Source organism: Eleginops maclovinus, chromosome 12, assembly GCF_036324505.1.
Source record: "Eleginops maclovinus isolate JMC-PN-2008 ecotype Puerto Natales chromosome 12, JC_Emac_rtc_rv5, whole genome shotgun sequence".
In the NCBI taxonomy this organism is placed as follows: Eukaryota; Metazoa; Chordata; class Actinopteri; order Perciformes; family Eleginopidae; genus Eleginops; species Eleginops maclovinus.
Window position 1 is genome coordinate 13,319,342 of NC_086360.1, and position 16,567 is coordinate 13,335,908.

General features: G+C 40.0%; 2 protein-coding genes across 4 annotated transcripts in view; both read left to right on the forward strand.

Moving 5' to 3' along the window:
- The first annotated feature begins 111 nt into the window (after positions 1–111).
- Positions 112–4,628, forward strand: pheta1 (PH domain containing endocytic trafficking adaptor 1). Of its 2 annotated transcripts, none has more exons than XM_063898240.1 (3): positions 112–246; positions 740–828; positions 1,664–4,628. In XM_063898240.1, the coding sequence occupies exon 3, from the start codon at positions 1,695–1,697 to the stop codon at positions 2,592–2,594; it is 900 nt and encodes a 299-aa protein (XP_063754310.1). In that variant the 5' UTR covers positions 112–246; positions 740–828; positions 1,664–1,694; the 3' UTR covers positions 2,595–4,628. The 2 variants fall into 2 exon arrangements, with proteins under 2 accessions (XP_063754310.1, XP_063754311.1); XM_063898241.1 differs by having other exon boundaries at positions 133–246; positions 746–828.
- A 1,872-nt stretch (positions 4,629–6,500) lies between these two features.
- Positions 6,501–16,567, forward strand: part of sh2b3 (SH2B adaptor protein 3) — a 44,073-nt gene continuing 34,006 nt past the window's right edge. For both annotated transcript variants that reach the window (XM_063897409.1, XM_063897408.1), the window contains exon 1: positions 6,501–6,762. The gene's annotated coding sequence lies outside the window, so the exon portion shown is untranslated. The remainder of the gene's footprint in view (positions 6,763–16,567) is intronic.

Consider the following 16,567-nt stretch of genomic DNA (forward strand, 5'->3'; position numbering starts at 1 on the left):
CCAAGGGCAAATATAGGGTGCGCTTGTTTTAAGGCACAGCTCATCCGGAATGTGAACGTTCCATCGGCAGGAGAGCTGTAATGACGACCCCGCCCAGTCGTGCCATCGACGTTTTACACAACAATGCGGCCTCACTATCCGTCACGTTACAGGGAAGAAAAGGAAAGAAAGTACGGAGAGAGATAACGCAGAAATAAACGACAGTGTTTGTATCTTTTTGACAGGCGGTGGCGTCTGTATCTCCAGGTAATTGATAGCTATTTACTACAATACTGCCATAAATGTGAGTTTTACTAACTGCCGGTGTACAACTGTAAGTGCTAGCTAGTGCTCTCTTGAAAATGCTGACGACAGATGCTTATTTGTATTCACTAAAGACGCTAAATGCGTTAAGCTAGTTTGCACAGAGATACACTTTATTTTTTCAGGCAGTGTTCATGTAAAGTTGTGTACTACCGAAAATATACATGTATCCCAAAATGAATTTCCGCAAAGTGCTGATGTGTCAAAAGCTTGTGACCATTCCCACAAGCCAGCAGTGTGAATCATTTGTCCAAACTATTGTTGCTAGCAGAGGTGGAAAAAATAGCTAATGTGTGACATGTTAGCCTCTCATATTCTGAGACACACTTATTTGCCACAAGCTCTTGTTAAAAACAGAAACGCTACGATCTGAAGGTTGGGCCGTTTTGGAGTGAAAATATATGTGTGTAACATTTTGTCTCTTTTTTTCTTGGAGGGACAGAAAACCACAAAAGAAGATGGAGACATGTTAAGTTATAAACTTCAGATGTGACGGGAGGACAGAGGTGGATATGAGATAAACACGTAAGTAAAAAAAGAAATGACCACCAAATGCACATGTGCACATGAGTCGTTTTTTTATACTACAATATAGTTTAAGTGCAACTACAAAACCATGCCAGAGGTTTTGCCCATGCTTCTTTAGTGTGACGGGTAAAACAAAGGAAAGGTGTTTGCACTGCCATGAAGGCTGTCAGGAGGACTCTGTGGGGAGGAGACCAGAAAATGTAGGTTGAAACTCCGCAAACATCTGCCCCTGTAAAGTTCCCAGGAATAAAACTCTGAGGCGAACTCTTTTTGTTTCATAGCTAACCCTGTGCACTGACCTCTTTTATTTTTTAACAACAATCTAGCAAATAAACTGTTCTGCCCTCCTGATCATAAAACAACACACTTCCTTTAATTTTATATTACCAGGCAATAAACCAGAAGTATACATCCAGTATCACTGAGGGCAAAGAGTCTGCAGGTTTTTCTTTGAGGAAACATTGATAAACACACGAGAGAGAAACTAATAAGCAAAATGTGCTGCAAGGAAAAGCCACAGAGTATTATGGTATCCTTGAACTACATTACTTTAGCGTAGTTAACACGTTTTAATGCTCATCTTACTGTACTTTTATCTCTGTACATTGCACATGCTTCTGTGTGAACATTTGCACATCTCCTTGAATATATACTTTCACATTCTGCATAGGTCTTACATTTTATACAGTTACATTGTGCTTTGGTGCTTTATACTGTATTGTCAATGACCAGTACACAATAGCTATTTCCTTGTATGTGAAAACCAACTAGGCAAATGATTGAATTCTGAATATGGAGTAATCCCTTTGGCCTTCTTTTAAAATTTTCCAAGGTGTATAAACAACCAGCTGAGGAAAAGGAGGATGAAGCTGAACGAACGCAGCGTGGCGCACTACGCCACCTGTGACTCACCGCCAGACAAGACAGGCTTCCTGTTCAAAAAGGGAGAGCGCAACACAGCGTATCACCGGCGCTGGTTTGTCCTGAAGGGAAACATGCTCTTCTACTTTGAGGAGCGCGAGAGCCGAGAGCCCATCGGTGTCATTGTCCTTGAAGGATGCACCGTGGAGCTGTGCGAGTCAGCAGAGGAGTTCGCCTTCGCCATCAAGTTTGACTGTGCCAAAGCCCGGGTGTACAAGATGGCTTCTGAAAACCAAGCAGGCATGGAGTCGTGGGTGAAAGCATTGTCGAGGGCCAGCTTTGACTACATGAGGCTGGTGGTGAAAGAGCTGGAGAGGCAGTTAGAAGAGATCCAGGAGGCAGCAGGAGGTGACTGTGTCGGGGCTGGGGTTGGAGGCCTGCAGGGCAGGTCTAAACCCTCCAGGAGAAACCAGGTGTCACGGTCCAGGTCCGGAGCATCCTCTTCTTCATCTTCATCATCGACATCTTCCTTATCCTCGTCATCAGGTGCCCCTCCCATGGCAGTCAACTATTCTGCCCAGAGGAGCCTCCAGGATGAGGTGCAGCTCATCTCCGATTGTTCTAAGGAGAATGGAGTTGCGTGGAGTAAACCAGCCGTTTCAGTGGCTAACGGCTTTGCTGAGGAAGCGTCCTCCTATGCGGCCTGGGAGGCCTGCTCAGACTCTGGGAATAACAGTGGTCCAGGGGCTGATGGGGTTAGGGCTCCACCAGTGCCACGCAGGAGACGAGGAGCCTCTCTGGAGAGCCCCGTCTCCCCTGGCACTGGCTGCTTCTCCAAACTCCATGACTGGTATGGCAAAGAGGTGGAGGAACTGAGAGTGCAGTGGCTGCAGAGCAAGTGAACTTATTGAGAAAGAAAGGTTATCTCTTTTTCTGCAGTTTTATCATTCCTTCCTAATCATTCTGCAACCCAGCACGGGGCAACAAAACTGAGACCTTTTTTGCACATTGCAGTCTGATCCCATAAAAAACAGACCAACACATTTTTATATTGATTCCATATCTTGTCTGGCACAGGGGAATCAATTCTTAAACAGTAAGGACAATAATAAACATTTGAGATTAAGTAGGCCTACTTAAAATGGTACTAATTTATTAAAGCATCAGCTTTTCTTTTAAGATGCTATACAGTTTTGACTTGACCAGCCTTGTACTGTACTTTGATTAGTACTACGCTGTTTTATTTTAAATTACCAATTTTAAAGATGTCTTTTCCCTTCCTCTAGCTTACAATTACTCCAAAATATGTAATTGTATTGGGGTCAGATCTCATTAAAGCTGTAGCAACCTTGATAAAGTATGTTTTCTATATGTTTACATGCAAAATCAGGTACCTAGGGTCTAAAATAACTGCTTAAAACTCCTCATTTAGGTGTATTATTGATCCCAGCCGGTGATGGTAAAGGTGTTTTTGTTCTATGCAAATGAAATAAAGATGGCCACATAAGTAACAATCTGGAGACATTGCACAAAACTAATCCACATGGATCAGGTTGCTATAGTGACACGTTATCTGCAGCATACAGAGGAGAAGATAAGAGGAAATCCTGTTGCTTTAAGATTGATGAGATAAAGAAAGAGCACTGTTTGTACAGTTGATGACATTTTTATAATCTCATGGCAAAGGCACCAAGACAATTAACTCCATTCAAGTTCAGCATTTCCAGCTTCCTGTAACTTCCTGTAACTTTGGGATAAGAAGTAGTGTCAGGAAAAACTAGACCAGTTTCCGCTCCGTTCTCCCAAGTGCAGCACATCTCACCCCAGAGACGTTGCGGTGGCTAAGGTCAGAGCATCCTCTCGACAGTTGCTAGGGGCCGTGGTGGGAGCTGCATGTCTCGCTCAGAGCTGCACACTGGTATTTTTAGCCTTTGTTAGCTTGTGGCCAGATGATGCTGTGTCACAAGAGTACTTGTCACTTAGTTCTCGTTTGACTCTTGAATTTCATAGAAGGAGATTTTTGTCTTGGACTCGGAGGACTCTTTCATTTGCCATTGTAATTATGTTATAATTCCTTTTTGTACAATCAAATCATTTTAATTCAATCATACAGTGTGTTTGTGAACTGTGTGTGAACATTTACCCTCTTGGTTTGTACTTCAATAATTTCCTCTTCCTTGTTGGAAAATAACACCTGCAGTCTTGGGCCTTTTTTTATGATTGTGTTACTATACTTCTTTTGTATTTCTATATTCAATCACAAAAACATTTGCATTCTTGATTTATATTTTCCTTTGTTGCCTATAATAACTATGTTATTGTACTTGCATCCATTGCCACTGTGTTGAGAGGGTTACTGTACTGCTGCTATTCTTTCTTTCTTTCTTTGCAAAGGCTCTGGTAACCACTTTTGACAAGTCTGCATATTGCACAGCGCTATCTTAACTCTTATACACTTGACTTGTACAGAAACGAAAATGTGGGAAGTAGTGGTAAAGTGTGGATTTCATTCCATTCATTTTTTTTTTGCAGAAACATCAAAGTGGTATGCTTTTGACATGTTTTCACAAAGATTGTAGTAGTGCCAATTGTATTAACTCCAGAACAGCGCTTCTGTAATTATGGATGACAAAATTCTGGTTTTAATAACAATATTTAAAGAAATGTGTCAATGTGTCAAATGAACCTTATAAATGAAAAACCTTTCTCCAAAAGTGCCAAATGAGAGATGCAATCTAAATTAACTTTTTTTAAATTGTCAAGGCTCTTTTTCTCTTTTGAATTAAACAATCGTAGTAAAGTGTGTAACGTTATAGTTCACCATATAAATAACCAATAATATTGTTGATTGACTGTTGTGATGATATGGTCCCATGAAAAGAGGTTTGTTCATAAATAATTTACTGTAAACCCCGAAATAAACAGTGTTAACATGTGATGTTGTGAACAGTTGCCTGTCATTATTATATCTGACTACTTGAGTTAGTTTATTCTTCAAAATATATATATTTTTTAATTAGTATGGCTGGTTAAGCCAAAATATCGTATGTTAATTATATTCTTAATTGATAAAACAGCATGTTTATTTAAACTTTTGCCAACTGATAAATGCCCATTGCATTTGCATGAATACAGAAGAAAGAACTATGTCTGGCGACATTCCCGATAAAAATCACAAGCTAAAACACTGTGTGTGTCCCTGAAAAGTGATGGACACATTTGATTACTGCTTGTTGCCATAGATAAAACGCCACAACAGTGCTCTTTGAGATTGCAACTTTAAAGTACCAAAAGTGAAATCACACATTTCTGAAGGATATGCTGTATGTTAAAGCACTGGGTTATAATTATGTATGCATTAATGTGTAATATGTCACTAATATCTCAGCTAAAGGTAGGGCCCATTTGATTTATATACATCTGGGTAGATTCTACTTTGCAAACATGATAATCTAGGATTGTTTCGAAATAATGATATGAAACGGCAAAAAAAAATAAGAATGCAAAGTAAAATACCTTACATTTTTTATTTAGGTACAGTACCTGAGTTAATATACCAACGTTGCACCGCTGATTGTCCCCTGGATTAGTGTAAAGCCTGGGCTGGCCTCATGAAACCACACACATTCTTGGTGCTGTTCAGCCTGTCCCTCACCAGGTGGCGCTGTGCCCCAGTTTGAAGGCTGTGGTTACAGTACTCTCAAACCTTTGAAGGAATACAAAGAGGGCTCCCCTCTTTTCTGGAGATTAGAATGTTAATTACTGCTGACAGAACCAAGCAAGTCTTCGAAGGACAGAACACATACATTTCCTAATTAATAGCCTGTTTGTTTCCATTTTCTCTTTTCTTTCCGAGCAACTTTAAAACCCATAAATACAGAAGACAAATGTTACCCTTTAGGTCCTCTGATTGCACCATAAGCACGTGTGGTGTATTTACTTTGACTGTCAGCAAATATCGCACCCATGGGTCGCACCACCTGAGTTTGAGTCAACAATTGCTCTTTTTAATCCGCCCTTGTTGTTGTTCGCTTTAGGCTACATCATACAAACAATGTAGGATATTTAACAGTGTGTTATTGACTGTTAAAACAGTGACATATATTGACAGATTATAGCTAACAAAGTTAATGTACAAGAGTCTCTGAATTATTGATAGAGTCTGGATCCTTTATGCATATTGCACATATTGTAAAGTACTTAACTCAGCACGTAAATTCCTTGCCTTATTTCAACATAAAAGCACTTGTTGAAATTATGTATTTACAGATGAGGGTTTTAATATCCAATAATGAGCACATAATATGGAAGACCTTGTTACACAACGCTGTTCACAATGCATTAAAAAGAAAACAATGTGTGAAATAATGTAAAACTGACCAAGCCCATTTTGCATGACAATCAAGTACTTTAACTTTTATGCTTCTTTTAAGTAGCCTTAATTTTGCCTTAGTAGCTTCAAGTATAATTTTTAAAGAAGGACTTAACCTTCAACTGACATATATATTGATATTTACTTTGTGGTGGAATGTAACTAAGAATGAACTATTACTTGTATACTATATGTTTTGAGGTATTGTTCTTTTTGTATTTCTATTTTATGCTACTTTATATATCTGCTCTTGAAAGCCAATATCTCTGACTTTGACTGCACTATTTATTTGACAATTATAGTGTTATTTATCAATATATTTTTGGAATATTATGAATCAAAATACCAGCTATCTTATTTTGAAAAGATAGCAGCCGGAAGTGTAATTGTGAATTCCCTCCAACTTGACAGCGGAAATGAGGAGTCGCCACTTTTTTTCCGCGTCAAGTTCGTGGCTCAAGTTTTCTTTCCTCTTTTTGTTTGTAGCGGAGGAACTGTGGCGTGCACTCACAATGACAGAGAAAGCGACGGACTTTTTATCATGCAGCTTTTCCACTGATGTCCAGTTTCCTGTTGCTCACCACCGACACCTTTTTGAGTTACTTTAGATGCTTCTCAAAACATTTCCGTTATGCGAAGTCCAACTTGTTGGTTAGTCGTCGTGCTGCGGTGGGTGCCCATCCGAGATAACGGAGAACGTGAGTATGTTTTGAAGACTGTATTATCGTCTCTTGTCTGGGCTGTAACCATCACTAAACTCTTAACCACATGGGGTATAATCACAAAAATGAAGAACTGACCCAAAAATGTGGACACATGTACTGCTCCCGTGCAAAATTACCCCTTTTTCTTCACTACAAATCGTCGAGAAAATTATTCGAGACAGATTTAAAGGGATCTGCCTCCCCTTGGTGGGGGATGATGGCGCAGACTTTTTAGCCACAAAAGTAAAGTTTTCTTTTCATGTCCCATCATAACGCCAAGCAGGATCTTCGGTCTTTGAGCTGCTGGGCATCACATCTACAGGGCTAGTTGGCACAAGAGATGCACAGCATGTGGCTTTTGGTGACCTTATAGTAGTTTAATAGTGCATGTTTGCGTGGGTGCTTGCGTAAGTGTGTGTTTGTGTGTGTTCTCACAACGATTTGGCGCAAATCTACCAGTGGTGGTTTCCATGGGGATGTCACAATATGCAAACTATTGTGATACATGTTAACAGGCCATACATGGGTTTTTAAAAGTGACTTATCTGAACTTCATTTTCATCCATAGAAAAACAAAGACATTATTGGTGTATACTGGAATGTGAACTTTATCTTTGAATGTGGCAGACGTTGTGTGTTTGGTTAAGCGCCAGAGAACCCCTCATGACTGCAGGATGGAGGAACAGGAACAAGTGGGGAGCACCCACTGGCTTTCACAATCACTGTTGTGTAGCAGTAAATCAAAACACTCCTGTGTGTGTGTGTGTGTGTGTGTGTGTGTGTGTGTGTGTGTGTGTGTGTGTGTGTGTGTGTGTGTGTGTGTGTGTGTGTGTAAAGCCCCCTCTACATTACATTGAATTAGATGCAACAGGTGTGGAGTTGTGGTGTTTCCCCAAGTGTCCTGACCAAAACAGTAGTTTGTAGGGAGTGGCTGGTATGGAAATCCTTAGAAATGTTGTATTTAAGTTGACGCCATTTCATATTTTCACTCCACAACTTTTAAAATGACAACATGGTAACATTTTTTCATTACTTACATTACTTCACTACATTGATTTGACAGCAGCTTTGATTAAGATTGTGAAAACAAAAAATATGATTAACAATGAAAATCTGCTCAATTTTTAAAGATTGAACTGTCCAATATTATATAACATAAAATAAATACTTGAATCAGTCTTACATCTACCACAACATCATTAAAATACTGTGTTTATATCAATGCATCAGTATAATATAATTGAGGTAACAACTTTCAGAGTCATACTGTACCCTTTTTGAAGTTCACATTGCTGATAATACTTTTGCCCTTTATACACTTCCTTTATAGCCCAATATCCTCACATAATGTCTTCCATTAGTTAAAAAATATACTTGGATTGGCTTCTTCCAGGTTCCACCAGACCGTAGCTGAATATTTTCAAATATAATAAGTTCAATGTTAGCTGAATGGCAAACATGTATTTTCGTTGGATAAACTCTAGTTTTGTAACACTCGGGGTTGGCAACAAAGCGACAATTATTCCTTGGGCTAACGTTCACACAATGTTGTATTCTTTATGCGACTTTCACACCTGCCGGCCTTCTCTTTGAAACGACAACAATGCATCATGTTAATATAAGTGGTCAGGATACATGAGCTGTTGCCCGGGACAGATTTTGGCAATTTGGAACAAACTAAATGAGGGCAAACTCAATTACTAATACACTAGTTTTAATACAAGTTATATTATATATATTTGGACAGCCAGTACTAACCACAGTACTACTACATTATATAGGGGAAAAAAGTCTTCCGTTTGTTTAAAGGGTTTTATAGCTAACCAATATCAAACTCCAATATTACCATGAAGCAGCTTTTTCTAGCTGGTTTGCGACATTTCCAACATTGACCCAAATACACTGGTTGACTTTAAAGAGATTTCCACCACAATGATGGTGATTGACAAAGTGGTTTATTGTCTCATTGCATCGTATCGGTCTTTATACTACCCGCCTTTTCAAATTATTATGAATGAACCAGCTGTGTCATATTGCCAGGCTTTCTTCAAAATGTGTGATGTGTATTACCATCTAAGACGTATGAAAACACATGTTATAGGGTACATGTTAAAAAGATGCAGTATCCCCAGCACCCTGCTGAGGTCTGCATTCTTGTTGTTTTAGTCATTAGGATGCAACTGTTATCACACCTTGACTCATTGATGTACAAAAGACAGAAAACATGCCCCTGGGGTTGGGAAGTAACACTAGGAAGTTTGCTAGACTGGACATTATATTTTCCATGGCAGACAGCTTTCCCTCTGTAAACCTCCAACAAAAGGTTAACTATAATTCACGGTTTCAGTGCAGTTCTCAATCTCTGATAAGCGTCTTCACTTGAAAAATGTTTCAGATACATTTCATAAGAGAGTTTACTTCCTCACAGATTTCTTAGCTTTCTGAAAGTTGGATATTTGCTGCGGTCTTCACTTCTCTTTTGCTCAGTGGTATGTGCTCAAGGAGATCTGTTCTGGCCACCAATGCACACTGACATAAAAACATAAAAACCTGGAAAAGTAATGCATGTACAAACAACCATCTGAACAGAATGGTTTGATAACCTTTAAGTCTGATGACCATGTGATAAAAAATCCTTTTTTACATTTTCAGCTCTGAAAAAAACCTCTCCCTAGAGAGAGGATGTCGCTTGTTTAGCAAATAATGAGATTTTCTGCAACATGACAAGATTACTTGGTTGGGGATTTTATACAGCCAAACAATTATTTTCTTCTTGCTTAATGTCTGAGACATCTTTCTTCGAAAGAAAGGAATGTCACTTTTTGGAATTAAGATTTTGAAGCGCTGTGCACATTTGATGTTTTTGTTTATATGTGTTGTTGCAGAATGCAGATCCACAAGGGTCAGAGAGTAGTGGGCTCTGCTGTTGGCCCTCAGCCGTGCACCAGGCTATGTCATGGTTCAATGTCTTTAACTGAGATTATATCGGATGCCAGCGCTCCTGCTTCCCTCAGGGGTTCCAAGAGATCCAGTGATGAGACCACGAGAGAGAGCTGACCCATAGCCGCCCTGTGGGGAGGAAAGGGGGAGGGACAGACAAGGAGAGGAAAGAAAAGGAGAATGAGAGGGAAACTGTTGGAGATCGATTGGCTGATTGTAGACAGGGGTAGGATTCTGACAAAGACAGACGGAAGCCACTTATTAGAGCAGAACATGGCTGAACCAGAAAGCGTTTTTCTTGTGTCAAAAGGGGCCTTTTGCAACGTAACACATGTTTCCTCGCAGATTTAACGTGAGACTTAAGTCAAATAACTTGGCCACCCAAACAGCTTATCTTGAAAATGTTAATGCTGGGACACGAACACATTATGCATACAGTGGTGTTGATTTCTTGTTTGCGCACACATTTGTGCAACATGGTGTAATAGATGGATACTTGCGGGCCTTTGTGTCTTTTCCAAAGCAGCAATAATCACAGATAGTGTGTGTAGTGTGTGTTTACCCCAATGCGCTCCTGTTTTTGTTGTTGGAATAATGTTGATTATAGGCGAGACTAATGGTAACAGAATAAAAATGCTGTTTAAAACTTGTGTTTTTTAAGGCCAATACTTTCATAGGTGTGTGGTTGTGTTTGCACAGTAAGGAAGCAAACTGGGGTCAAGAGTTTGGCTTTTGTCATCTTTAGAAAAGAAACACTCCCTGAATGTTTGCTTTTTAGTCATGAGAAGTTTCCTCGGGTTAATGGACTGTTTCAATTCCTGTTTGTGTTGGTTCTTCTGTGTGTGTGCTAGCAGAATTAACAGTTATGTCTCAGTTGAAGTGAAATAAGGAACACATTCTCACACCAAATTCCCAATTAGCATCATGTCTATTGACTTTATTCCCAAGAGCACAGAGTTTGCTATCCCCGCAGAGATTTTCTGTGACACTGAAACTCAGCGGTCTCCTGATGAGTTTCAGTGTGGAAACATTTATAAGTCTTGATTTAGCCTTCCTGGAAGTCAGATGTTTGCATATGATTCACAGCCGATCTAAGTGACAACACACACACAAACATACACACACACAAACTCACACACACACACACACACACACACACACACACACACACACACACACACACACACACACACACACGCAATATTGATTATCTCACATGTAAAATACTATCATGCATCTTCACAATGAATCAGAAACACTTCTCGAGTACTGATGACTCATTCACAAAGTGGTTGTGGATTCCAGCCAGAGATTTCGATCGTGCTCTCCCCGGCTGGAACAGTTGAGCTTTGAATACTTGAATTGGCTGAATTGCATTGATTTGTCAGCACCAAGTTGTGAATGATGGATTTGTGTTTTCAGCTTTTCAGAAACTGAGGCTGTGTGAGGGTTCCAGTAAGAAGTTGAGGTCAGTTGTTGGTGGCTTTGTAGCCGAGAAACACTCAAACTGTTTAGTTTTTCAGTGAATGAGTATTTCATGTTTGTAATATGCACAGTCAGTCTGTTTATACAAGTCCATTTTTGATCAACATGAAATGGGTACTCTTTATGAATATTTTCCATTTGAAGGTTTCTCTTTGATCATTTTGTTAATGGCATATCTTTGAGGTTTGGACTATCAGTCCACAACAAATTACAAAGATTTTCACGGACATTATTCACCATTTTATTCTGGAGACAAATCAATACACACACACACACACACACACACACACACACACACACACACACACACACACACACACACACACACACACACACACACACACACACACACACACACACACACACATCACATCTATCCATGCAGCCAAAGGCAAACTCCACTTCTCTCTTTTTTTTTTTGCCTGTCATTATGTCTGTGGGAGCCCTATATTTTAGTATTTTCTTGACATGCCAATGTCTGTCTGCCGGCTAATGACAGACTGAGCAGAAATGTTTTGTATTAGTCATTGGTGGGATGCCGGACAGCTGGAAGGATGCTTGTTAGTGTGGAGTTCAGACTGGAGACATAATCATCATATTTACTGTTTTCTTTAAGGGATTTGTTTTCCGTTGCAGTCGTGAAGGGGAAAGTGTTTTTAATTCTCCAGAATACAGTTGGCTTCCTACATTTTAAAACTTTTAGCGTGATTTCCTTTATCACATATCCAGCTTTTTAGTTCCTTTCCCAAACCTGCCTCCCTCTCTCCGTTCCCAGACTACAGGAAATGGCCAGAAAGTGGCCAGGCTTTATTTCTGTGCGTCTCAAGAATAGCAGCATTGTGTTGTGTTGGAGCCTGCATTGTTGTGGGAAAGTAGCGCTAGAGAATTCTCTAACCAAAACAAAACCCCTATACACAGATTAGTGTATCTCCTACACACTATGCAACACTGCTATATAAGAAAAGTATTCGCTAGTACACAGATGTTACTGCCTCGTACTTATTATAAAATATAATTGCAGTTTCAAGACGTATACATATTTTGATTGTGAATATAAATGTAACCTTTAATTCCCAGTTGTCACTTTGAAGTGTCAGCTCCAGTAGATGCCAGTTGCTGAAGGTTAAAATCTCCAAAGCTTGGTTTATCTAGTGTATGTTTATTCATAATTTAAAGGTGCCATAGAATGGAAAACTGTACTTACCTTGGCATAGTTGAATAAGGAGAGTTCGGTACTTTGAACTGACATACCGTGAACCTCAAACACCATTGTTTCCTCCATCACGTGCAAATCATGAATATGCAGATCACAGCGCTAAAACGGGCGAGTTACAACAATCCCTGTGTGTTAAGTAACACACGGTAGTCCAGCCCTAACATTTGCATACACCGGGTACTGGAAACACTAACGCTAACACTTACCGCTCTGTAACGTTGCTCTTCAATCTCCGACCAACTGGCTATTCTTCAAATTCCTCGGTTTCCTCCTCTGATAAAGGCTCAAACATGTAAGGTTGGATGCCTATAGCCTCCATGGTTCATCTCTCACAGTTTCGCCAACTTCACTTGTTTCTGTGGGCTCTGAGGCAGCCATGGATTGCTCCTTGTAAACCAGCCAATCAGAGCAGAGCTTGTCAGAATTATTTAAATGAGCCCCAAATAAGGAAATTCAGCTTGTTTCATTCTAGGACCAAATCATAGGGTTATAAATGGGTCTGTAAAACCGCATCTGGACATTTTTTGTGGATCAACCAAAGTTATATACCTTCTTTGTAGACATCAGAGAACAATTTAAAATACCAGATAGATGCATTCTATGGCCACTTTAAGGTTCTACACAAATAAACACGTCCATGTCCGTGTGATACCTGCTGTTTGCATTCAAAACTGGAAATGTGTACTTTTGATGTTTTATTATTGTAATAGACTCGAGCTGTAGGCTGGCCCTCTCTTGTTTTACCCTGAATCAGCTGATACTTTCCTCCGGCTAGGAGAAGTTAAGGCTGGAGGTTATCTCATGTTTCAGCGCTACTTCCTCCTTCACAATATGTTCTTCAATTATGTAAGCTGCGCGTGTCTCGCTTTCTGCTCTGTTCATTATCAAAGCTGTTTCACATCTCACTTCACACAAACAGGAACACTGAGACTCGGCCAATCCCATCCCTGCAACTGCTGCACATCTTTTTTCATGTAGAAGTCAAACATCAAAAAAGATTTTAGATCTTTTTATCTAGCTGATCAATCAAGCTATAACTGAATAATTGAATGAAGCATTTGTATCTACATGTTGCTGACGTCAGGGAGGTACATAACAGCTTGTTGCACTCAAGTATGAGCCATGAAGTGAAGGGGATTTGAAGAGGTCACATGATGTCAGTTCACTTTAACTGGTGTGTGATGTTTTGCCTGTCAATAACAATATTCACAATCTTTTTTTATGTACTCTTTTGGCATGTTTGCTTTGATAACAGCATAAAAGCTGCTTGTTGCTTATGGATATCCCTCTTTGTTTGGCTGACATTTTGTTTGTGTTCATGTAAGGCACGTAATAAACAGAGCTGTAAACATTTTATAAAAAACAATGTGATCATGATTTTGACTTGATTAAAGCAAGTCAATGCCGTGTAAATATTTTGGTACTAAATGGATTCATAATTGTGATTGGTAATGTAGACCTCAATATAGCTATACTGGGTGTTGCATGCTGCTTAGACTTTGTATCTTTGCACTGTGTTCGAAAGAGCCAGTTTTAACTTTAAACTTCATTGTTTGCAAGCTTTTGTGTAGGTACAACCAATCAGATATCCCAGAATAACATCCTCCATCCTTCGGCACCACCTCTCTGCTTCATGTGTGGACTCATATGAAATGTGAATACTAATCGAACCGTGACCACCTGTAAAAATGTATGTTTTTGTTAGACCTGTAGCCTTCAACACAAATGAATTTCTTCACTTCACATTTGCTCTTGTACTTTGATATTCAGGTACACTTTCCACCCTGGTGTAAGAGTATGTTTTGGTATGCTGTGTGTGTGTGTGTGTGTGTGTGTGTGTGTGTGTGTGTGTGTGTGTGTGTGTGTGTGTGTGTGTGTGTGTGTGTGTGTGTGTGTTCTTGGTGTCTTTGCGTGTATGAACTGGTCGCAGCTTGCCAGGGCAGGGCAGGGCTTCCTGTTTCTGTGATTTTTGCCCGGGCAGAGCGGAGTTCCTTTGGTCTCAGTTCCTCTTTAGTTTTGCCACCTGGACCTTCATCCACAAACCTGGCCCATCCTCCTTTTCCTTCTCCTTCTCCTTCTCCTTATTTCTTCTGCCTTCCTGCCTGCCTTCTCATTATCCCCTCATCTCTCTTTTGGTCCAATCATGTGACCCTTGTTTCTCTGTCTCCTCCTCTTCCTTTCATGTTTGACTCCCTCACTCCTTACAGCTTCCTCCTCTATGTGTCTCTCTCTTCTTAATAAGCCCCCCTTCTTAATAACACCCACTCTCACACACTCACTCAGTTCCTTGTAAATGTATCTCTAGCTCGTGATTCATTCAGTAATTCAGAGAATAATAAATCAAAGGTGGTAACAAAATCTGTTTCCACCCGGGGCCTTGTGATGCACATTTTTCTGCATTTCTTTTTCTCAATTCATGTATGTTTTTCCTCTCCAGTTTTTACGGGAATAACTGGAGTGTTTGAAGTCTCCGAGAGCCTTGATGCCATGCAGACTAATTGAGTTGTAGGCAATAGATTGGATCCGGCTGATCTTCGTAATAAGGCCAGTGCTATATAAAGGTCAGGAGGATGTGGCTTGCCGTAAATTGCATTTTAGATAACGAGCATGACAATTAGGAGCACATCCTATTTTTGAACAGCTAAATGCCGCATTGAGGTGTACATGTGCACACATTGACAGACAAGTTAGTCACACACAGGGCTCTTTGTGTGTGTTGGAAAAAATATGTGTTTGCATGTTTCAGTTTGGCGATAAAAACATGGAGGTAGATGCCATGCATAGTTTATATGCATTAATCTTGAGCTAGGGTTAAGTGCTTGCTGGCTTCAAATCCTCATTTAAGCACAAGTATTTGATCCCCTGCCGATTTCGTAAGTTACTTACTTACAAAGAAATAAAAATTCTCCAGAAATGTATATTAAAAAAAGATATAAATTGATTTGTGTTTAATGGAAAGAAATAAGTATTTGATCCCCTTGCAACCAACAAGAATTCTGGCTCCCACGGACCAGTTAAATAAGTCCTCTCGCTTTAAGAAAGTACTCCCAATATCAACTCTTTACCTGGATAAAAGTCCACAGTCAATAAATCAGATCACAACCTCTCCACCGAGGGCAAGACCAAAGACAGGTAATGGTGGAGCTAATGGGACCACAGTCACCAAGAAAACTACTGGTAACACACTGTGTCGTAATGGATTAAAATCCTGCAGCGCCCTCAAGGTCCCCTGCTCAAGAAGGCACATGTACCAGCCGTCTAAAGTTTGCCAGTGAACCCCCGAATGATTCAGAGAAGGCTTATGAGAAGGTGATGTGTTCAAATGAGACCAAAATCAAGATCTCAGGCATCAACTTGACATGTCGTGTTTGGAGGAAGAGAAATGCTGCCTATTACCCCAGGAACACCTTCCCCAGCGTAAAGCATGGAGGTGGAAACATTATGCTTTGAGGGGGGGGGGGGTTCCTCTGCGGGGGGGACATGGTGATTCACCGCATCGAGGGGATGATGGAGGGGGCCATGTATTGTAAAATATTTGCTGACAACCTCCTTCCCTCAGCCAGGACACTGAAAATGGGACATGGATAGGTCTTCCAGCACGACAATGACCCAAAACATATGGCCAAAGCAACTAAGGAGTGGCTACAGAAGAAGCCCATTAAGGTGATGAGAGAGAATCTGCAGAGAGGAGAGGACTAATATCCTTCCTGAGATGTGAGCAAACCTGGTGACCAACTACAAGAAACATCTCAGCTCTGTGCTGTCCAACAAGGCTTTCTCCACCAAGAACTAAGTCATGTTTTGCGAGGGGATCAAATACTTATTTCCCACCGTTAAACGCAAATCAATGTATATCTTTTTTTAATGTACATTTCTGGATTTTCTTTTTTATATTCTGTCTCTCACTGTTAAAATAAACCTACCATTAAAAGTATAGACTGTTCAGTTCTTTGAAAGTGGGCAAACTAACAAAATCGGGAGGGGATCAGATTTATTTCCTTCACTGTACATGTGGAGGATAACAGCAACATCTTATTATTATTTCCAATGTCTTTAATCTGAAAGTTATTTTCATGGTTTATCAATTAATCTTTTGGTCTATAAAAGATCAGATAACAGGGAAAAAACACATCACAGTTATCACCAGCCCAAAGTCAT